The sequence below is a fragment of the Capra hircus genome, chromosome 10 (genome assembly GCF_001704415.2).
Source record: "Capra hircus breed San Clemente chromosome 10, ASM170441v1, whole genome shotgun sequence".
Lineage (NCBI taxonomy): Eukaryota > Metazoa > Chordata > Mammalia > Artiodactyla > Bovidae > Capra > Capra hircus.
The window spans coordinates 74305341-74329703 of NC_030817.1; the positions used below are offsets into that span (position 1 = coordinate 74305341).

Here is a 24363-nt window from a genome sequence, read left to right on the forward strand (position 1 = left end):
CCTATGACTCCAGCAAAGGTCCAAGGAGGTTTCTTCATTACGAAAGATGTCACTCTGAAGTTACTGTAAGAATTTTTATGGTTGAGCAAAGCTGTGACAGTTACCCAGTTCATGGTTCGTTATGAAATATCGTGATGTGGGGATAGATACCCACCAGCCCAAGGTATCTGTAGTTTCAGTTTTTTACAAATGTTATCGAAGTATAGTTGATTTACAGTGTTATGTTAATTTCTTCTGTACAGCAGTGTGACTCAAGATATTTTTTTAATTGAAGTATAGTTGATTTACAAATGTGTTAATTATCTTTAGCAGCAGCATTAGAATTTATAGTTACCAATGCAGGTAGGGAAGGATAAATTAGAAGTTTGAAATTAACATATACACATGACTACATATAAAAAAAAAATTTGGAGAAGGAAATGGCAACCCACTCCAGTATTCTTGCCTGGAGAATCCCATGGACAAAGGAGCCTGGTGGGCTACAGTCCACGGGGTCGCAAAAAGTCGGACATGACTGAGCGACTCACACACACACATAAGATAGAAACAAGGACTCACTTTATAGCACAGGAAACTATACTCACTATTTTGTGATAACCTATAGGGAGAATATGAAAAAGAATGTGTGTGTGGGTATGTGTATAACTGAATCATCGTGCTGTACACCTGAAACCAACATTGTGAATCAACTACAAATAAAAAAAACAGCTGCATCATGAAGCTGCAGGTCATTGCTCTCTCTGTAAAAAACCAAAGTAACCACCCTTAGAGCGCCATCACTCTTCGCATCCTTAAATCCCTCTGTAGTTTACAAGTGCCCCTGTGCAGCACCCCAGGTGTCAGTCTGCCCCGGCTGTTGCAACAATATACAGTAAATCCCCTACATAGGAAGCGTCACGTTGTCATTGTGCCCTGTATGCCAGCTATTGTACTGTACCACTGTACTTTTCAAGGTACTGTGAAATTTAAAATGTCTTATTTTTTGTTATGTACTATTTATCTGAAAAGTATTATAAACCTGTTATAATATATAGCCAGCTGTGTTGGTTGGGTATCTAGGCTAACTTCGTTGGACTTATAAATACCCTCTTGGAATAGAACTCATTCGTACCTAGGGAACTTGCTGTACTCAAGACTGGAGGCTTAGACAACAGACGTTGATTTCGTCTCAGTTCTGGAGGCTGGAAGTCCAAGATAAAGACGTGCGGAGCTTGGTTTCCCTGAGGCCTCTCGCCATGGCCTGCAGCTTTTTCACTTCATTATGCTTCAGTGCATACCTGGTATCTCTCTTGAGTCCTAACCTTCTCTTCTTGTTAAAAAAACCAAGTCAGATTAGAGCAGTGCCCACCCTAACAGCCTCATTTTAATTTAATCACCCCTTTAAAGGCCCTGTCTCCAAATGCAGTCACATCCAGAGGTGCTGAGCATCAGGGCTTCAGCATATGAATCTCAGGGGCCCAATTCAGTCCGTAAGAGCCCATCATTACTCTCTTCTCCCGACAAGCCTGTTTTCTTCTCTGGTCTCATCTCTTTTGGCATCTGGAGTGTCACCGCCTTCGTTCCCGTCCCCTCATCGTTCCACTTTCCTGTTTCCTTGGAGTCTCCCACCAGCCTTTAAGGGGAAGACCCACTGCCTCTTCCGTCTCTCTCTCTGCTCCCAGCTGGTCCTGACCGTCGGTCTCCTGGCCGTGGTGGTTTATCTCTATACCGTGGTGGCCTTCAACTTCTTCCGCAAGTTCTACAACAAAAGTGAAGACGACGACGAGCCCGACATGAAGTGTGATGACATGATGACGGTGAGTCCCTGCGGGGCTGCCCAGCCTGGCGGGGGGAGAAGCTGTGGGCAGAGTGGCAGCGTGGAGACAGAGATGAGCACGGAATGCTGATGTCTGGTCCAAAAGCGCGGCGGGCCCTGGAAAGACAGAAGTGGTGGAATACGCCACTTGTCTGGGTCCAGCTGGAAGGAGAAGCACACAGGTAGGCGGGTCGTCATCTGTCCACGTTTGTGTGTGGCGAAGCTGTGAGTTAACCCAAGTCTGTATCTCACAGAAGTCAAGTCTGCATCCTTTGCCTTTGAGAGCTGGGAGCAAAGAATCCCACAAACCTGGCGCTCAGTTTATTTCAGCAAGCCAGTGGGCCTTCTTTCAGAACACATGTCAAATGAAAAATGTCATAGCAGTGGGATCAGGTCGGGGCAGCAGGGTCCTTTCAGGGCAGCCTCTGCGGGGCTAGAAGGGCCTAGCTGCAGCAGCATCTCTAGACATTTATAGGGACCAGATTTCAGGAAAAGAATGTGTATTAGAGACCAGTGACAGTACACTGCTCTCTTGCCCCCACTGTGATCATTTCTCCAGAAAATGGAGGCACTTTTTGGCTAAAAACCCTGCATATACTTTCTCAGGGCAAGCACCCTGAGACAGCAACACTACAGTTGCTGAAGCCCCAGTGTGGCCAGCCCAGGCTCTGTGCTGCCCCTGGTTTTTTATTTACCAGCCCTAAGATTGCCTCCCACACTTGCATCCCGAACCCATCACAGCCTATCAGGAGGAGGGACGGGGGCAGCCTGGTCTGTGAGCCTTACTTGGTGCACGCGTGCAGCTTGGGAGGAGATGCTGTGGGGAGCCCTGCGCTCCTAGGTGTGCGGAGAACGCAGGAGGAGGGCAGACTTTTCCTGGAGGCTGGCACTTAAATGAGATAAAATTCATATCTGCCATCCTCCTCACACGCCTAGAGTGAATTCTCATGTGTGTGTCCAGTAGTTCAAAACTGTCTTTTAGAAAAGGAGCAAAAAATATCTTTTAAAGGCTACATGGAACAGCAATCTTTCCATCTTTATAGATACCAGAGGGTGCAAGCCCAGAGTTAGCGGTATGAATGTTATTGTGAAGTGTACTCTTCTCCTGCCTCAGGGCTGTCATATTTTTAATTACATGAATGATCAGACCATCTCCATAACAACAAACAAAACTCTGCAGCTTTTACTCAAATTGCCATGATTTTTCTTCTCTAGTGTTACCTGTTCCACATGTACGTGGGAGTGAGAGCTGGAGGTGGCATCGGGGATGAAATTGAAGACCCTGCTGGGGACCCATATGAAATGTATCGCATCGTTTTTGACATTACCTTCTTCTTCTTCGTCATTGTCATCCTGCTAGCCATCATCCAAGGTATGCTTACCAGTTATGTTGTATGCACGGGGCTCAGTCTAGTTCTCTTTACCTTTCTGCATCTATCACTTAATTGTTTTCTGTAAAGAGGTCCGTGCGTTCACTTACTTGTTAATTCAAACAAGACATTTCTAGACATCTACTATATAGAAGCCCTCTCTTTTTAGGAGACAAATCAGGAATGGTATAAGGTAAAAAAATATTACATAAGGACATATAAAGTAAGTATTAATGAATGCAAAAATAAAAGAAATAGGATCCGTTAGTGGTGGTCATTGAAGATGGGGGTGTAGAGATTTCCCAAAAACAAAAGCGAAAAAGCAGAGAAGGAACCCCAGTTGATACACATCAGTGCCTGAGGGGCTAGAAGAGGAAGAGCCGATAAGGAAGAAAAGGAACAGCCCAGCAAACAGAGGGACAAGGAAGGAAGGATGAGAAAGAGTCGAGGAGGAGTGAGTAGTTAGCATCAAATATTGCAGAGAGGTGGAGTAAGAGGAACCATGAAAAATGATTAACCAGGATACAGCATCTGAAAACACAAGTGGGTTTTGTCTTGTGTTTTTTTTTTTTTTCTGATTTTGGTTTAATTGTATCATTCAGCTTCATAATTCCCCTTTTTATTTTTTAAAACAAAGTGGCCTCTGCTCTGAATTACTAGACAGGTTATGCAAAGCATTCTGTTTTCATATTTAAAATTCCAGGTCTTATTATTGATGCTTTTGGGGAGCTGAGAGACCAGCAGGAACAAGTACGAGAGGATATGGAGGTACCTACCTTTCTAATCCCAACTCCATTTTTGTATCTCACAGCAAATGGATTTTTTAAAAATAGGTTCTGCTATTCCTCAGCCCTAGGCAAAACTACTACCCAAGTTTGTTTTCCATGCCTGTCCTTTTATCTGTGCCCATCCACCAGCTCTGGGCATTTCTTCTGCTCCACCCTCTGTGCCCTACCCTCCCCCTGCTGCCTCTGTCATGCCCCAGGCTTGGGCGAGAGCAGGTACCCTCCGCTAGCCAGAAGCTAGGTACGTGACACTGTGGAGTAGGTGACTAACAGCCTGAAGCGCGAAAGGGAAATATTTTTCAATATCTCTCAATTCAGTTAGAGATCATCACCCTTTTTCCAACTGCCTGTAATGTCATGCCTACTCACGCCTTTTCTGTTATTTTTCTCAGACTAAATGTTTCATCTGTGGGATTGGCAATGACTACTTTGACACGACCCCTCATGGTTTTGAAACACACACGCTGCAAGAGCACAACTTAGCCAACTACCTGTGAGTATCCTTGGTCAGCGGAGGTGACAGGGGTGGGGGAAGAGCAGTGAGTCAAATGCAGTTTATGTCTTACAGTTCACACTCTGCTAATGTCTTTTCCTCCTTGGTCTCTGGAAAGCAGGAGCAATTAGGAAAGAACCTGCAGGAGTCCCCATGAGCCGTACCTTTGCCATATACCCTGCCCTCCACCTGGAATTAGATCCCGTTCCTTCCCAAGGTCCTATTCTCTTGGGGATTTTTCCTAGCACCTTATTTTTTAATCCTAAACCAAGAAAAAAGGCTATGGCCCCACTTTTCCTTCTCTTCCAGAAAAAAAAACAGAAAAATGTGCCTGTTCACAGTCTCCAATTTCTCTCTCTTACTCTCCTTAGAACTCACTCACTCTCCCCTGCAGTTGGCCTTCCTCCCCACCAATTCCTATTTGCTCTTGTCAAGGTGGCCCCTGACCTGCACGATGCTGGATTCCAGGGTTAATTTCCAGGCTGGGTTTAAGATGTGTGTGTTTTCACATTGCTATATCCCAGCACCTGAGGCCTGGCACCCAGTAGGTAAATAATAAATATCTCATTCGGGCAGAAGGTATTCAGAATCTATTGTGTGCCACAAACTGCCTAGGAAACTTACAGAATTTGTAGGGAATATATATCAGCTGACAATGCAGATTCTGTAAGTGATCATCATTTTCAAGAAAAGAAACTGCTGGGCTCTGCTAACTGGCCTGGCCCTTCCCCTCTGTGTCTACCCTTTATTGTTTAGAAAACCCTAATCTTTCTTTAGGATAGAATGGGCCTCGCCACTGAGGGAGCTTATTGTCAAAGAGAAGTAACAATGTCTTTTTGCTAAAATGAGTTTAAGACAGAAACACAGGTTTAAAAAAAAAAATCACTGACCCTTGGGCATACCTTTCCTCGAACCATGAGTGTTCACTGTTTTTTGCATCTTCATGGAGGTGATAAGGATGGATGTACTTCTAGAAAAGGTGAGCCTGTGGCTCATCTCAGGCCCGTGGATAGAGAACAGTTGGGACTCTCGAAGGTACTTCCCATGGCACTCTGTACATAATAGTGTATTTTCTCTGTGCCCCTCCACTAGCAAGCTTGAGGGGAGAGAACCGGTCTTATTCATGTTTAAAACTTCCCCCCACCCCTGAAAATTGTGCTTTGTGAATTAAATGTGCTCGGAAAGCAATAATGTCCTATATGGCAAGATACTGGTCACGTTTCCTTTCTTAGTCTGATAAAAGGAAAGAAAGTAGTTATTGCTTCACTGTGGGCCACAATCTGAGTCTATAAACCTAAGAATATCCTGGGAGAACTCAAAATCTGGGGCTCAAGCTCTCCTCACCCTCCCAAGGATGCTATTTATGCTTTCTCTTCCTTTCACCAGCCTCACGGTCGTTATCCTGAAGGGCACAGGTCGATTCCCTTGGATGCTGCCTCTGAGATCGCATAATGTGAGCTGAGAGGCCAGCCCCAGCCTCATGATTCTGTTTTCCAGACATACTCAAACCTTAGACACAAGCCTCCTGGTTAGAGCAAGTGGAACTACACTGGCCTACCTCCGTTGTCTGTAAAAAACAACAACAATAAAACTACACTTCTGGAAAAATCAGGGCAACTGAATGAGAGTCAATACTTTTATCAATACTTTTCTGTGACATATCTTTGAGATAGACATGATTTCAATTCTGCATTCCTATATGAGAATAAACTGGCCAACTAAAAATCATATGGTTAGAGTTTTGGCTACCATTTTATTGTTTATATTAGGATTTTTTTTAAAAACAATAAAATGGTAGCTACAAATGGTTCCTCAAAAGTGATCTTAGCTCAAGGTTTGGTGATAGTAAAAAGGACCTCTTCACAGAAAGGCTCATTTTGAGATTTATGTATATTATTAGAAAATAATGGTGTATGTTGTCACGCCACGTTTCCCCAATTCTGAAAGGTACAGTGAGTGGTCAACATGATGCTAAGCAACATACTGATCCTCTCTCCAGTTCACTTGAGAAAATGAACTTTAGTTTTCTAACCAAAGTATCTAATACTGTTTCCCTTGGTTGGTAAAGCTTTTTCCCTCGTTCCAGGTTCTTCCTCATGTATTTGATTAACAAAGATGAGACAGAGCACACGGGACAGGTGAGAAATATATAACAGAATCACACCCCTGTGTTAGGGCTTCCCCTTCCTAAGTCAACAGTAGAGAAATGACCCCATCCATCTCTTCTGTGCCTTTTCCCACTGCTTCCTGCACTGTTAATACCATCTCTTTGTGAATTACAAAGTCAGATTTTAAGGCGACTCCCATCTGTTTCAAAAGGCCCCCTGGTTATCCTTCCCAGCAGACACGGGCGTTTGCTAAGCCCTTAGGGTTGCTGGAGGTGGGGAGGACGTTAACAGAGAAAAAGACAGTGGGAAGCGGAGTGGGCGGTGCAGCAAAGAGCAGGCGCCTCAGAGTAAAACGGTGGGAGAGACAGCACGAGGAAGACAGCGACCTCCTCTGTGGGTGACTCAGGGACGTGAAGGGGGGGGGGTGTGACAGAGTGAGAGTCAGAGGGATTCTGTGACTAAGTATGAACAAGAAACAAAGGCAGAGAACAGGGGAGGAAAAGGCAGGTTACCAAAATTACTGGTTTTGTAGGAAAACACCATGGCTCAGACACTTAAAGGCAACTGGCATCCGTGTCTAGCTCGGCCCTCCTGGCCCCGGCCTCAGTGGGCACTCAGTGCGCGCTCATCATACATTCTGCCTCGCGATTACAAATGATGTGGAATCAACTCACTGCTAAATCTTTTAAGTATTTTTAGTGGCAATCACTGAGTTGGTTTCACTGGGGGCGGTTTTTGTTTGGGATGGTGGTGGGGAGGTGGTGGTCAGGAGAAGGCAGAAATGACTTCTTGCTCCCAAAATAGCCTGGGGGTGGGGGGAGCGGTGGCTGGAAATAGAGCAAGAAAGAACGTGCCAGTTGGGCCTCATACTTATTCACATCAGTATTCCCAAAGGGAGACGCAGAGACGGAAAACTGGGTTTCAGCTTACTGTGGTTGGTTCTCACTATTTCAGGAATCTTACGTCTGGAAGATGTACCAAGAAAGGTGCTGGGATTTCTTCCCAGCTGGTGACTGCTTCCGGAAACAATATGAAGATCAGCTTGGATAAATGGGAGTGAAAGAAGCCTCCACCATACTCTGGATGGTCAATAAAACCCTTCTCTGACAATTCTGCAACACATTGGAAAAGTGACATTTCCTAAAGGCCTCCCACACAAGGAAGAGTTCATTACACATTTGTGATATTTTGGAATTGACTTGGCTTTTTGTACCTAATGGACTTATACTGTGGGAGATGACCTGTCAAAATGATGGCACAGCATCAAGGAAGCTCTAGTGGAAAGTCTTCATGTTTTTCAGTTCTAACTAGTATGTTGGGATGACATCACGAGGGAAGGGCTGGAGAGGTAGGAAGTTTTAGATGCATAATACCTGGAATTTTAAACACCTGAATGCCATGTGACAGTAACCCACTAGTGAGTCATGGTCTGAGCTACAAAAAAAAAATATCATTTTAACTGCAGTCTAATTTTTCCCATGGTACTCGCTAGTGAATGTATCCAGAATCAGCTTGAAAAGCTTTAAGCAGTTAAAGAAATAGAAAAAAACAAAAACAAAAACCCACCACTTTGTCGACACTGAAATATCGATTAAGTGCCTTAAAAACCTCTTTAGATATAGCTATGCAAGTTTTTTATGTTTATGTTCAAGATGGACAGTTCCATTAATCAGTTGTGTTGATCTTCTCTTCCTTTATGAAACTGCACTGGAAAAGTTATTCATAAGATTTTTTTTTTTTCAGTAACAGCTTACCAATTGCTGTTATTAGAAGTACTGTACTGAAAATTCAAAAAAAAATCTCAACCTTAAGCCAAACTGAGCAATGCTTTATGGTCCCTTGTAAGTAGTGGAGCTGCTCTATTTAGGTGAATCTCCTTAAGTAACATGAAGTGCCCACTGCAATAAAGTCATCATAGACACCACTCCATGGCTTGGCCTCTTGTAATGAACCACCTTCTGGATGATTCCCAACCACCCTGTGACTGCAGGGAAAGGGACATGGGAGTAACAAATAGTGCACAAGCTCCCCACACAAGAAAGAAAAAGAAAATCTACAGACCAGTGTTTCTTTATTTTGGCCAAACGCATGCCTGGTTGCTTAGCTCTCTCCTCTTCATCAGCAGCACCTGCTATGCTGTAAACACAGAGAGGAAGAAACTGGAAACAAGGGCCGAAACATCTCTTGCCCTTAAGACATCTATTCAGTTACTAAAGCCAGAGAACAAATGTAGCAAGCCTCTTAAATGTCGACTTCAGATGTTGCTGAACATGGAGAAAGGCATCTACTGTGCTAAGCGTGATGGCCACATGGGCTTGGGGCCGTGCTTGTAAACCAGCTGTTCTAGGACAGCCTTGGGCCTGCACACCCTTTCAAGGCAACCAAAATTGGCTTCAGGCAGTTTTCATTTTCTTTTCCCTCTCTCTTTTTCCCTTTCTTTCCTTGTCATTAGGAAATCATGCTGTCCAACCAGTCTTCAAGCTCTTCCTCGGTAACATTTCTGGATATACTTGGTTGCCCCGAGGTCACATTCTTTTCTTCCAACACAGATGGGTTTGCAGGTTCTAAGAAAATAAATGCAATGTTAACTTCACGTTAGTCTTAGAATTGAGGGTTAATGCTTCCCTGGGGTTTGATCCATGCTAGAAATCAACCAAGTTGTTAACTTTGCTCCCGGTAAGAGAAAACATTCTGTCATCGTGCCTACTCCCTAAGAAGATCCAATAATACCTAAACACGTTCATAAATGGGGTAGATTTGCTCTTCTATTTATTTGAATGGTGACTCTCACAGTTCATGAGGTTTTTCTTGTTTTTAAAGACCAACAGCTCTGTTTCCTTTTTACTAAGCAGTGATCCTGGAAAGCCATCAGAGGGTCCTAAGGGCAGTGTATGGACGGGGCAGTCACTAGGCCTCTCCCTGTCAGATGGGCCACCATCTCACAGAATGAGCATGTGAGGAACTCTCCTTTTTAAACAAAAGCAGAATAGCAAGCGAGAAGCACACAGACTTGGTCCACAGGCCTGTTCAGTCAATTAAAAGGTCTGCTGCTGCACAGCTGAGGCCACAAGGCTCTAAATGCCTTTTATAGCATGAGTTCAATTTGTAGCCCCAGGTTTAAGATTGCAATCAGGCAGGTAGCAGCTTTGGAAGGCCAGTATTATCGAGTGAGAACGATGTCAGAAAGGTCAGCTCAGGGGGGAGCGGAGATGTGAGCACAGAAATAGATGTCAGTGAATGAGGCCAGATGGATGGCAGACACCGATGAAGATGTGTGGGGATGTGACGAAGGTGAAGCTATTCTCAGAAAACCACCAGAATCAACAAGATGGGTGGGAATAAAATGAAAACCGTACCTGCTTCTTCTTGGGCCACCTGCCCACTCTTCTCGGATCCCAGGTCCTGAGCTGTCTGGTCTGAGAAGACGTCACCTCCCTCTTTCACAGGCGCATCCAAATTAAGCAGCAGATCTAGCTCTTCTTCCAAATGATCTGCGGCCAACTGCAGCAGGGAAGTGGGGTTCTGAGAACCCTTGGAAGGCCCCGATCCTGGGCCGTCTTTACCTGGGTACATGGGGAAGCCGGCGGTGGTAGATTTCATCTCCGAGAGGGACCCCTTTCCTCCAGGCCCCAAGGGCCCCTTTAGCTGCATCCCTAGTCCCTTGCCATCATTATTTCTCTTTGGTTTCACCTGAGGGAGCTCTAAAGGCAGGGCAGTCTGAAAGAGAAGCACAATATCTGAGTTAAAACTGTGAGTCCTGCCCTATTTGCTTAAGCAGGAACTAAAGTAGAGGAAGCCATCAGACTGTGTGCAGTAGGAAATTCAGTTCAGACAGGAAGGTCACAAAGTGTCTCCATCCAGGTTTGCCCCAGCACCCCTTCTAATTAATAGGGGTAAATGTGGGACACCTCCCCACTATATCCACCTCAGCCTTGTGCTCACCAGATTAGAGCTGAAATCAAAAGACCCATGCGTTCCCATTACTGGCCTGAGATCAGACAGAACCACAGGTCTATGTGAATACACACTTACGCCTGTGACGAGGCGTAAGTGACAAGGCAGACATCTGTAAAGGGCATGGAGGAGTAACAAGTAAATCAGATCTGCTCATCGTACTAAAATGCACAAATACAGAGGTGAAGGGACACATTCACTAAGAAGAAAAATAATGTTACTAATGGTCATTCATGAGTAAAAACTCCCAGACGCTAAAGAAAACATTCTATCTGATTACATTTGTAAAAACTCCCCAAACAGGCAAAACTAACTCTTGAATATTAGGAGTCAGGACAGTGGTTTCAGGGAAGTACTGCCTTGGGTCAGGGCTAGGTGGGGTGGGGGTGGTTCTGGGCGGTGGCAATATTCTGTTTCTTGATCTAGATGGTGATTCCATGGTTATAAAGGTTTACATGTGCACTTTTCTACATGTTATAATTTAATGGAGTTAGACCCTCCCCCCAGGTGACTGTAATGTAGAAGACGACTGTGAACCACAGTTCTGGAGGGAAGACTGGGGTGACCAGCCTGGCAGCAGTCTAGGTTCAAAAGGAGGTTCGGCTGCTCTTGGAGCCACTGTCCCCTTACTTGTACATTTAAGCATCCCGGGCAGATCCAGTTTGCTAATGACTACTCAGGGCTTTTAAGACAGTACAGCCTCGCACGTGAACACTCACCCAGCACTGTCAGTATGCAGGGTGAAGCTGGGATGTGGGCCCCGGTTGTAGTCTTGTAATCACTCAGATGGTCTGGACTGGCTGTCCAGCATTGTTTTTGTTTGTTCACTCCCCGGGTGAGTAAGGTACAAACAGTTGAGAATAACTGCTCTACATAACGGGGGAGGGATGGTATTTTAAAACTATTTAGCCAGGTTTTCAAAGTTCCTGTAACTACTTTCCTCTTAAGGCCTGCCATCCTTCACTTTGGATTTCTCATAACACTTCCCCCCACTTCTCTCCTCAGTCCTGGGGTCCCCATCACCTTCACCCCAATGAGGTCCTGTTGACCATTCTTCATTTTGTGGGACCAAACCAAGTATGTCCGAACTCTAACCATCTCTGGACACCCAGAGGAAAAGTAACACTTGCCCTATCATTAAGACAACCCCAAACATTCCTAAAGAAGCCCCAGGGTGATTCCCCATCAGAGGCAAATGCCAGCCTTTCTACTTCTCAGCCCCAAACTGTCCCCCAGCCCTGAATTTGACTTGCCCTAAATTTGAGGCAAGTTAAGTGCCATAGAAACAGCAACTGGATGGGTAACCAGTTCATGGTGATGTTTAAGCTTGGCATCATATTCATTGTAGAACAAAACTGATCATTTTAGTTGCTCAGATTCTATTTAGTACTGCCCAGGGTTTCACTTAAAAAAAAAAAAAAATCCAGTCAAGTCTCAAAGAAAGTTTGAAGTTCCTTCTGGTTTAACTGTTGGACCTTTCCTCTCTTATCCCATTCAGTGGCCCTCTTACCTACCTTACACTGGTTGTAACCCCCAAATTTATATATCTAGCCCTTAATTCTGAACTATAGGTTTCTACATTCAATTTACTATTATTTTCACTTTGAAATCTCAGAACAAACTCATACTCTGTCCAAGCCTCACTGATACTAGCCACCACTGGGTCGCACAAGCTGGAACACCCAGAAGAATTCTCCGCGCTCCATCACCAGCATTTCACCAAGTCCGATTAATTTTACTTTTGTGGTTCAGTTCTTGGTTAAGTCCAGTTCCCCACCATTGCTGGTCCAGGCTACAGTATTCCTCACCTGAACCATGCCAGAGCCGCTTAATTCGCCTCTCCTCACCCCTCTACACTTGCATGGGTGTGCATATGCAGACTTCCGCATAAACACACCCACCCCAATCCCACAGTCTTCTCTCCATTCTGCAGCCAGAATGCTCTTTGTTATTGTTATCATTATTACTAGCACTGCTATTACAGATCTGATTGGGTTGCTGCTAAGTTGCTTCAGTCGTGTCCGACTCTGTGCGACCTCATAGATGGCAGTTCACCAGGCTTCGCCATCCCTGGGATTCTCCAGGCAAGAACACTGGAATGGGTTGCCATTTCCTTCTCCAGTGTGTGAAAGTGAAGTCGCTCAGTCGTGTCCGACTCTTAGCAACCCCATGGACTGCAGCCTACCAGGCTCCTCCATCCATGGGATTTTCCAGGCAAGAGTGCTGGAGTGGGGTGCTACCCTTCTTTAAATCTCAACTCAAATGTTCCTATACTTTGGCTCTCAGTTTATCTGTAACTTCTTCAGAAAAGTCATTCCTACATCATACCAAAGTAGATCAGGTTCATTATTACAAACTCTCATAGCCCATGGTGCTTATCCTTCACAGGACTTAGTGCAATTTGATAACTTGATTAATACCCATCTTTCCCAACAGATTAAGCTCCATGAGGGCAAGAACCATGTCAGTCTATTCACCACTGTAACCTGAGTGCCTAATACAGGGCCTGGCACATAAACATTTTGGGTACAACACAAGCCAGACTCCGTACTTTGACATTTCATTCAATTCCATTACATTTTATCCTTTAAAATGTTCCAAATCAATAAAACAGGATAAAAACTTTGAAAAGTATTTCATTCTCCCTCAAAACTTTACAAAATTCTGATACAAAACCCTCAGCCTGTTGAAAGGAAAAGCTGATTCTGAGACATCCTGCAGGGAGATATTTTTCAGTTTCCTTCTTCTCCTGCCCTAATTTATACCAGCCTCAAGATGTCATTAGGGTTCTTACCTGAACCAATTCAGCAGCAACATTGAGTCGGAGTGAGAGAGGCAATTCTTGAAGGGCTCGAACCAATGACTCACAGTCCACATAAAATGCTGAACTCTATAGAAAACAGAGAAATTGATCAATCAAGATGACTATATATGACCTTTCAGAAATAAAAGGGCACAAGACGATAGTAGTAACTGTAAATAAATCATCCACTACTTTTAGCTGGGAGTAATCTGATCATAAATCACACCTGATATGGTTCTAATTTCTATCATTTCTGCATGAAGATAGATAAGCAAAACCAAAACCACCTTCTTGAACCACAGCTCAGGCGGTCAGAGTAGCAGCAGGATAGCAATCACTCGAATCAAGACTGTATGGTATGGGAATTCCCCAGTGGTCCAATAGTTAGGACTCTGTGCTTCCACTGGGCTGGGGGCAGTATGGGTTTGATCCCCGGTCAGGGAACTAAGATCCTACAGGCTGCACTGCATGGCTAAAGGGGAAAAAAAAAAAAAGACTACATGGTAACCTGGAAACTGTGGATGTTCTTGAAATTACAGAGAAAATTCAAAGCATTTAATGAAACGTAACTGGACACCTCCTCCTTATTCAGATGGCTGGCCTTTGGGAGAGCAGTGGAAAGCTGTCTCGACAGTGACTTGGGGCTGACAGGCACAGCCAGAGGAGTCCATGTGCATACACTTTTCCAAACAGAAATCAGGGGATGGAAACTTACCCTCCAGCTGGCAGCTCTATGTGTGAGGCCAACACTAAAACTCCCTGGGACTCCATTCCCATTCACAGGCACAAAGTCCCTTCCAGGCAATGCCTTCACAAATTGGAATGCCTTCTCAAACACAGTCAGATTATCTCATGACCCCTAACAGCTGCTTCCAGGTACGCTGGCCATCCAAGAGAAGGGAAAAACTAAAAGGTGGGTGAAATCACCACATTAGAGTCAGATACCACCAACCACCTCATCCACCAAGGACTGTCACAGGTCTAGGTAGAACTGTGCCTTCTGCTGTGATCACAGACTTCAAGTTAGAGAAGAAAACCCAGGGGTCATGGAGTCTCAAATCCACTATAAGGATGACTTGGGTAGATGGGTTTATGATGACTGGAGGTAGGGAGCCATTCCTGGCGTTCTCAAGAAGAGCCCCAGCCTAAACCCAGACTCACTCAAACTCCTGAGCCTCACAACAGAAGTACACAGGGATCAAAAAATGCAATATGGCTTTTCAGCTGCCCTTTTGAAAGTTTCTGGAGATGGCTAGCTCTTAGGGGAGCAATGCCGGCAGCAGCAGATGTGGCCCCTTGCCCTGGAAAAAAAAAAAAAAACAACCCACATCTAAAAATAGAGAGACTATTTAGGGAGCAGGATGGAGGAAAACAGAGCTCTGGCAGGAGAGCAGGAAATTCAGCGCACACACTTGCCCTGCCTCAGTCCTGCACTCAGCACACACAGGGCTTCATTAGGGCCAGCACGGCCAGCCTTTGTTTTGAAGTTTGAAGAAAATCTCTCAGACCACTAGAAAAATGTGATCCCGAATGTGTTAAACATGAGTAAATCGCCTCATTACAAAATGGAAATCTCACCCTTCCCACTGCTGAGGTGTCTGCAAAGACACCACGTATAGACCCCCTGCTCCCTCCACCATGCCTGCCAACTACTCAGAGCTGCTAACCACTCTCAGGCCTCCAGAGGAGGGCCACTGAGATGTGCTGCAGTCCAGCTACAAGAGCTCAAAACTCCACTTACAGCCTCTAATCAGACCATCATACCTTCCTCAGCAGCTACAGAACTCATTGTCCACATGTGGGGACTCAAGGCCACTTCACAGCGGAAGTGCCCAAATCAAGCAATACTTAGGAGTAAGCTGGGGTGCCTTCCATGTACAGAGTCCCATCCAGAACTGCACTCTTGGGGTGAAGTGAGGGAGGGAATATACGCCATTAGGAGCCACGTGCTCAGGAACCACCACATGTCACCCAGTGCTTGCTGGTGCTTGAAGAAGCTCTACGGAATAAACAAGTCACTAGTCAACAGAACCGAAAAGTAAAAAGAAAAGAAAAAAGCCTCAGATGATTTTTAAAAAATAATGGGCCTATTTTTTCACCCTACAAAGTTCTCCTGCCACCTCACATTTCTTCCTCCCATTTTCCCACATTGTCCAAAGAACAGGTCTGAAACCCTCACTCAGGGATTGAAGAAATGGGGCCAACATGGCTCAAGCAGGGACCCTGACTGCCAGGCCGCATCCCCCTCACCCTGCATGTGAGCCACAGACTTGTGAAGGCCAGTCACAGCCACGGTGCTGGGCACTCTCCTGCCAGGGGCTTCACCAGGACCCTCTGTCAGCTCTACTTCCTCATGTCACCAGCTGCACTGGGGACAGGGAAGCACATGAGGCACAGACAGACAGGTAGGTAGACAGACAGATGGATAGCCAACAAGCAGACAGGTAGGTAGGCAGACGGACAGAGAGGTAGAAGATAGATACATAGACAGATTCTCCTCTTCTTTTTCCCTCTCAAGTAAGCAAAAATAAAGAGAACCAACAGAGGAGTGAAGTGGGACACAAAGCAGTTCCGATGGTGAAGTGATGAATTTGGTTTGGGGCGTGTCCTACTCATACTTCAGCTCAACACACTCATGGTCAAGACTGCCTTCTTTTGCTCCAGCAGCTGTCTCTGCTCACCTCGTCATCATGCTGGGGAGCTCAGAGCCCCTGCAAATCTTTCTCGTCCTTATGTCTCCTCTCTGGCCTGTGGCATATTCTCCCTCGTCCTCCACACAGCCTCATCCGTCAGTGAACTGTCTTCCCTGCCACAGCCCCATGCTGTCAGCCCACAACCCCTCCCGTTACCCAACACAATATCCTCCCACTGCTTTTCCTCCTCCAACCTCGGACCTCTTCAGTCCCTCCTTCCCAAAACTGTGGAGGTCTAATCTAGCCACTTCCATTTTCTTGCTAAACAATACTCTTCTGAACAAGTAACAGTAGGAATAAAGGCTAATTCTGAGTGTTTCCCGTGCATCAGGAACTGCACAGAACTTTTATTTATAACCCAATCTAATCCTCATGACAACTCTGAGATATACTTAATGATTAGTTCCATTTTACAGATGAGAACTAGGATTTACACTCAGGATTGTGTCTCTGAAGGCTACGCTCTTACCCACATGCTAAACTGCCCCCAGACGAAAATGAAAACCAAACTGCTGGTACTAAGTGGCCTAGACCTACCTTGGAAGCCTCCCCTTCTGAGAAAACCACAGTCCAGCTATGCTCCCAACTCTGAGCACAGCCTGGTCTTTCAGATCTCATCGTTCTCCTGTTGTTCCCCAGAGAGGACCTACCAGAGCCATACTCATCCACCAAGGCCCATTCAAATGATCTTCATCCCATGCTCCTACTCTCAATTACTGCCAGTCCAAAGCAGATTTCTCCCACCAAGGCAATGGCACCCCACTCCAGTACTCTTGCCTAGAAAATCCCATGGATGGAGGAGCCTGGTAGGCTGCAGTCCATGGGGTCGCTAGGAGTCGGACGCGACTGAGCGACTTCACTTTCACTTTTCACTTTCATGCACTGGAGAAGGAAATGGCAACCCACTCCAGTGTTCTTGCCTGGAGAATCCCAGGGATGGGGGAGCCTTGTGGGCTGCCGTCTACGGGGTCACACAGAGTCGGACACGACTGAAGCGACTGAGCAGCAGTAGCATTACACCAATTGTCTTATGTTGCATTCTTTTTCATTTATCATTTAAATATTTATTGATCATCTACCACATGTCATCTACCACTATGCTAAGGCCAGGGGCCTAGGGTGGTGAACAAGCATGAGCTTTGTCTCATTCATCTTTGAATAAGGGCATCTAATAGAATACATAATAAAGAACAAGTGCTCAGTATTTTGATGAGGGAAGAACCTTAGAATCATCTGAAAATCTTAAGATAACTAAAATGTTCTCTTTTAGCCAAAATGGTTCTAAGGAGTTGAAATGCGAGCCATTTGGCTTTCACTAAATTCTGTTAATCTCTTTTTAACTGGTCCTACAACTCTAAACCATACTCAGTTCAGTTCAGTTGCTCAGTTGTGTCCGACTCTTTGTGACCCGATGAACCGCAGCACGCCAGGCCTCCCTGTCCATCACCAACTCCTGGAGTTCACCCCAACCTATGTCCATCAAGTCGGTGATGCCATCCAACCATCTCATCCTCTGTTGTCCCCTTCTCCTCCCACCTTCAATCTTTCCCAGCATCAGGGTCTTTTCAAGTGAGTCAGCTCTTCGTATCAGGTGGCCAAAGTACTGGAGTTTCAGCTTCAACATCAGTCCTTCCAATGAACACCCAGGACTGATCTCCTTTAGGATGGACTGGTCGGATCTCCTTGCAGTCCAAGGGACTCTCAAGAGTCTCCTCCAACACCACAGTTCAAAAGCATCAATTCTTCGGCGCTCAGCTTTCTTTATAGTCCAACTCTCACATCCATATATGACCCTGGAAAAACCATAGCCTTGACTAGACGGACCTCTGTTGGCAAAGTAATGGCTCTGCTCAGGTACATCCCAAACATGCTCAAGATAAACAAATATTTTTAATTTCCAACTTTTTCTATGTTGTAATACATACTCTTTGTAAAGTGACAGGCAGTTATTTTACAAGTCACTTCCCTCCCCTCTGTCTTTCTGAAAAGTCAATGTCCATCCCAAACAACTGAACATAACACTAGTCCACCTAGGAGTGCAAGTCACCTATTGTGCGTGTACTGAGCTGACAGCAGAATGGGGAGGAAGGGACCACACCTTGCCCATCAGGCCTGCAGCTCGGTCTCCTGTCTGAAGCTGTGGGCGGACCGTCTGATCACTGTACCCGACAGTATGCTCCAGCCCTGGGGTTGGGGAGCGTATGCCAAACCACCACTCAATTCATTCTCTGTGCATTTTTACAGGGTGAAAATACCTGTCATCTCTCATATGAAAAGAATCAGTGAAATCCTGCTTGGAGAATCATCAAAACTCCTTAGGGAGGAAAATAAGGCAGGAATACAAAGAAAATAAAGTGTGTGGGCTTTATGGATTCATTGAAAGACCGTGATACTTGTTCTTATTTTATAGCTTTCTGCTCCTAATTATAGATAAAAGAGTTATTTAAAACTATGAAGTAAAGGATTCTCTTATGTAATACCAAAAACAGTGCAGGAGAAAAAACCTGAATTCTCAACTAATTGTAAGAGGAATTTTCACAGAAAGGGAAAAAGTGGAAGGCAAGGTAATCCACTCAAAATCATGACCATAACCTTTGACCCTGCAACCAGTCTGTATGAACTACAGTCACAGATGAACTGTGTCAGGAGTTCACACAGTGGCCTGGTATGAAGGTCAACTCCAGCTCCAAGAACTTGTAAAATTTAAGCTCCCTCAAAACTTTCTGAGCAATTTAGGTAACTGAGACTGTACACGAAGTACTAGACTCTTCTCTATGTGAAGACTCCGTCTAAACAACAGTGCGAAAGATGCTAGTCTTTATCCTTGAGAAGAGCTAACCCACATTCAACACAAAGCTTTGCCTTACCTGTTTGGGGCATGACACTTCACCATCCCACTCTTTCTCCTCGGCAAACCGAAACTGTGAGAAGGAGTCCCCTGGGAACAGAAAAAAGCACACAACTTTATATCAAAGCCAAAGGAGAACACTCAGTTCTCTAAATTTCCCTTTGGAAGGAAAAGTGCTGTTTCTGAAGAGCTGACCATTTAATAGAAGGTCCCGGTCCACAGCTTTCCACAGCAACCTGTGTGTAGGGGGCACTTGAAAATATTGTTGACAGCTGTATTCATTGTTTTATTCAACTCTCAACAAGCCACCATCCCACACACCTGAGAAACAGCTTAACAGTCCAGGCCTGCAGACATGGCCATCTACCCATTTTAAGCATATTTTCATCTCTCTATAATGTATGCAAGGAAACTGATATGTATAATTTTGGGGGTAGGCAAGTAGAAAAGGAAGGAGAAAACCAGAAATGAAGGAAAGCAATTCTCCACTGACCCATAATATGACGACTTAAAATATCTCTTTGAAGTGAGGTTACCAACCTCAACCATCACTCCAAAAATCACCTGGTAAGAATGTCAGATGCAAAATAAAACCCAAAGGATGTGCCTTAGATTAGTCAATGTGAATCATGACACATGGCTGGAATGGGCATGAGCTCCTGGAATAAAGGAAAATGAATCAAGATAAACAAGCTTGACAGATGATTCTGCACAAGGAGCCTGACACAAGGCTTATTTTGTAAACGTGTATTTGCCTGACTGTTTGCATTAGGGATAGCTAATTTATAAGCAAAGAATTATTTCTCTACCTAGCTTTCAGGATCCTCCAAAATGTGGTCCTACCTCATTAATGCACATTTACTTCCTATTTCTTCAGACTTTCTGCTCCAGAGTCAGCCTCTTTTCACATTTTGAACATACTTCAGTTTCTATCCTATCCTCATTTTTCTTTTAATCCTTCTCCCTTGTCTGAAGACCCACACACTTCTACCCATTCATATCCTATTTATATTTCAAGATTCAGGTACAGGCCCACTTCCTCCTCCTATGATATCTCTCAGGTTACTTAACCATGGAATCCATTCTTTACTTCTAACTTAAAAGGGGGAGAAAAGAAGGGAAGAATTCCAAATTAAAGAGACAAAGATAAAACCTCCAGCATCTAACACCTGACAAGATCAAGTTCAAGGTAAAACAGACCAAGAACATCAGTCTTTATCATGAGGAAGGATAAAATCACAATCATTAGTCACTAGCAAATCAATTTGATCTCCCAAAAGTATGACATAAAGGATCTGAATTGATAAGGTCTTATCTGTGCATGTGGATATAAGTGTGTGTATACATATATGTATTGTGATTCTATGTGGATACTTCATAAATATTTGTGCAATATTGGTATTTTAAAAGGACTATAGAAAGGTTACAAAGAAAAAAACCTTTAAAAATACCCTAAAATGTAGCAGTCATACAAACCATATTTGCCAGTGATCATTTGTAGCACATATAGGCAAAGAGCCTATCTCTCACATACAAAGAATTTCTGCAAATTAACCAGAACAAAACCACCTAGTAGGAAAACAGGAAAGGGGGTGAGAATAAGAAATGCAAGTGGCTAATATGTATATATGAAATGAGTCATGAATAAGTAAAAAAATCAGTCTGGTAGATTTTTTAAAACTTGGTCAAACAGCTGAATATTTTATGAAATAGTGTTACTTTTGGCATTCATGAACTTCTATATTAAAAATGATCCTATGACTGCATGGATCCTATACTATGTAATCAGTACTAGATATCATCAGTCATCAGTTCAGTCGCTCAGTCATGTCTGACACTTTGCAACTCCATGGACTATAGCACGCCAGGCTTCCCTGTCCATCACCAAGTCCTGGAGCTTGCTCAAACTCATGTCCATCAAGTCGGTGACGCCATCCAACCATCTCATCCACTGTCATCCTAGATAACAGTAATGCAAACGAGGCATGCTCTATGTATTTTTAATATCTAAATATTCAAATACAGGTAAGTTTCCAACAGTGGCAAATAGCTTATTGGAAATCAATGCTCTTACAGAAAACAACTAGGAACATTCCCCCACCACTATCCCAAAAAATCTACCTGAGGACATTAGAGAGTTACCAAGGCAGTGAGGATGTGAGGGACAAAGTTCCCAGATTGAAGAAAAGCACAGAGGTGAGTCTAACATTTAGACCTGCTTTTCCCTTTGAGTTTAGTTTCCAAAGTGATACTGAGAGACTGAAAAATAAAGCATCAAGTAATAACCAGGAGGTTGTAAAACTACCGAGAACTTCCACTAGTTTTATGGCACTGGGTGGACAAAAATGGGAGTTTAGGGCCCACGGGTGAAGAAGAGTCGTGGAAAATCAAAACTTTTAGATGAAACCCTTGAGGACTACATCTTAGAAGTAGGGATGAAGGAGAAGAGGCCAGCCTCACAAGGTGTGGGGCAAAGGAGTGAATCAACTCAATCTCTGATTCTGACTAAAAGAAGCAAAAGTAATTCCTTTTTGGAGAAAAATGACATTATCAATGGCCTAGAATTAGCTCTACTATATATTATATACAGTATCCAAAATTCATTAAAAACCATCAGGTATATCAGGAGATGAGACCAAGATAACAGAAAACGAGAGAGAGGAGTAAACCAACCAACCAACCAACCAATCAAATCCAATCAAAAAATGGGCAGAAGACCTAAATAGACATTTCTCTCAAGAAGACATATACAGACAGACAAAAAGCACATGAAAAGATGCTCAACCCTGCTAATTATTTAGTTCAGTTCAGTTGCTCAGTCGTGTCCAACTTTGCAACCCCATGGACTACAGCACGCCAGGCTTCCCTGTCTATCACCATGGACTTGCTCAAAATAACGTCCATTTCATCGGTGATGCCATCCAACCATCTCATTCTCTATTGTCCCCTTCTCCTCTTGCCTTCAATCCTTCCCAGCATCAGAGTCTTTTCCAATGAATCAGTTCTTCGCATGAGGTGGCCAAAGTACTGGAGTTTCAGCTTTAGCATCATTCCTTCCAAAGAAATCCCAGGGCTGATCTCCTTCAGAATGGACTGGTTGGATCTCCTTGCAGTCCAAGGGACTCTCAAGAGTCTTCTCCAACACCACAGTTCAAAAGTTTCAGTTCTTCGGGGTTCAACTTTCTTTATAGTCCAACTCTTATATCCATACATGACTACTGGGAAAACCATAGCTTTGACTAGATGGACAAAGGTCAGCAAAGTAATGCCTCTGCTTTTTAACACGCTGTCTAGGTTTGTCATAGCTTTTCTTTCAAGGAGCAAGCGTCATTTAATTTTATGGCTGCAGTCATCATCTGCAGTGATTTTGGAGACCAAGAAAATAAAGTCTGTGATTGTTTCCATTGTGTCCCCATCTATTTGCCATGAAGTGATGGGACCAGATGCCATGATCTTGATTTTCTGAATGTTGAACTTTAAGCCAGCTTTTTTCACTGTCTTTCACTTTCATCGAGAGGCTCTTTAGTTCTTCACTTTCTGCCATAAAGGTGGTGTCATCTGCATATCTGAGGTCACTGATATTTCTCCTGGCAATCTTGATTCCAGCTTGGGCTTCATCCAGCCTGGCATTTCGCGTGATGTACTCTGCATAGAAGTTAAATAAGCAGGGTGACAATATACAGCCTTGACATACTCCTTTCTCAATTTTGAAACAGTCTGTTGTTCCATGTCTGATTCTAACTGCTTCTTCTTGACTTACATAAAGATTTCTCAGGAGGCAGGTAAGGTGGTCTGGTATTCCCATCTCTTGAAGAATTTTCCAGAGTCTGTTGTGATCCACACAGTCAAAGGCTTTGGTGTAGTCAATAAAACAGAAGCTGATGTTTTTCTGGAACTCTCTTGCTTTTTCTATAATCCAAAGAATGTTGGCAATTTGATCTCTGGTTCCTCTGCTTTTTCTAAATCCAGCTTGAACAGTTCTCATTTCACTTACTGTTGAAGCCTGGCTTGGAGAACTTTGAGCTTAAAATTTTTTGAGAGCCATTTTTTAAAAATCCAGTTATCAGACACAAATCTTGTGTTTTTTGCAATGTAAAAATTTCAAAAATAGGAAAAACTATAAAAAATCACAATGACCTTCATAAAGTCATTTTTTTCTGTTCCATTATGGTTTATTACAGGATAGTGAAGATATTAATAGTTCCCTGTGCTATAGAGTAGGATCTTGTTGTTGTCTATTTTGTATATAATAGTTTGCATCTGCTAATCAAAAACTATTAATTTATCCCTTCCCAAACCCCTTTCCCCTCTTGTGACTGTAAGTTTGATTTCTATGTCTGTGATTCTGCTTCTGTTTGGTAAATAAGTTCATTTGTATTGTGTTTTAGATTCCACATGTAAGTGATATCGTATTATAATTGTCTCTCTGACCAAGAAGTCATTCTTGATTGATGCCAAATACTCACATAAAAAAATACAAAGAAAAGAAAGTGAGAAAAATAGATATTTAAGCACTTTTTGTTTACAGTAATCAAACTTCAAAACAACACAATTTTAAAATCCTAATGAAGCACATAGAGGCTAATCTTAAAAAAATAAGCTGGTTAAATGACTGCTGAAGAACGTCTTACATGGAACCATAAGAGACCCCAAATTACTAAAGCAATCCTGATGGAAGTAAAGCAGGAGGCACAGTGCTGTTAGACTTCAGACAATACTGTAATACAAAGTTACAGTAATCAAAACAGTATGGTATTGGTATTATACAAAAACAGATATATGGATCAATGGAATGAAACAGAGTGCCAAGAAATAAACCCACATACCGACAGTCAATTAATCTTCAACAAAGAATGCCAACCTCTCTAATTCTCTCACTAAAGAAGAAAGTGTGTCCAGATTTGTCAAAATTACAACTCCTAGAATCAAGAGTACTTCTAGAACATGTTACCAAAACTCTTCTTCTTATATCGAGACGTACAAAACAATGGTAGTATTAGTAAATGTGTTACTCCTATATCTTGTACATCAGACATTTGGATTCCTTTAAATCAGGAAGCATGATGTATTCACAAAGCATTCAATTCTGCTCCTGCTTTACTCTCTGCTTGAGAGAGTTCCTGTCTCTCACACTAACAGTATGAATCAGAATGAAGAAGTACAGAATGGAACCCAGTGAAGAACAGGGAAAGCCAACTGTCGCTGACATGGAATAAACAGGGTGAAATGTGTCTCAGGAGTCATAAGCATTCAAAGTTTTAGACACTCACCAGCTGAGTGTTCAGAAAGTAATTAAAGCAGAGCATAATGAATAGAACCAGAAGCATAAAACGAGTTTAGCATTTTCTTCCTTCACTTTCTTCAAAGACTAATTTCATGATGTGTAAGAGGCTGTGGAACTGCCTTGCTGTTTACTTACACCATATTCTCAAACAAGATGGAGACAAGCTAGTGTTTATTGCATAAGGTGCTTGAATAACAGCAACAAAATTCCATAATAGTCTACTTTGCAGC

The 24363-nt window shown here is 43.5% G+C and overlaps 2 protein-coding genes across 2 annotated transcripts in view; one reads left to right on the plus strand and one right to left on the minus strand.

Annotated features, from left to right (window-relative positions):
• Positions 1–8100, plus strand: part of RYR3 (ryanodine receptor 3) — a 461863-nt gene extending 453763 nt beyond the window's left edge. The window contains exons 98-103 of the mRNA XM_018053769.1: positions 1662–1796; positions 3011–3167; positions 3869–3933; positions 4343–4443; positions 6530–6581; positions 7506–8100. Coding sequence (XP_017909258.1) covers positions 1662–1796; positions 3011–3167; positions 3869–3933; positions 4343–4443; positions 6530–6581; positions 7506–7601 — 606 coding nt within the window. The 3' untranslated portion in view covers positions 7602–8100. The remainder of the gene's footprint in view (positions 1–1661; positions 1797–3010; positions 3168–3868; positions 3934–4342; positions 4444–6529; positions 6582–7505) is intronic.
• Positions 8606–24363, minus strand: part of AVEN (apoptosis and caspase activation inhibitor) — a 187779-nt gene continuing 172021 nt past the window's right edge. Inside the window, exons 4-7 of the mRNA XM_018053770.1 lie at positions 18869–18939; positions 13300–13395; positions 9908–10268; positions 8606–9115 (exon numbers count right to left, since the gene is read on the minus strand). Coding sequence (XP_017909259.1) covers positions 9000–9115; positions 9908–10268; positions 13300–13395; positions 18869–18939 — 644 coding nt within the window. The 3' untranslated portion in view covers positions 8606–8999. The remainder of the gene's footprint in view (positions 9116–9907; positions 10269–13299; positions 13396–18868; positions 18940–24363) is intronic.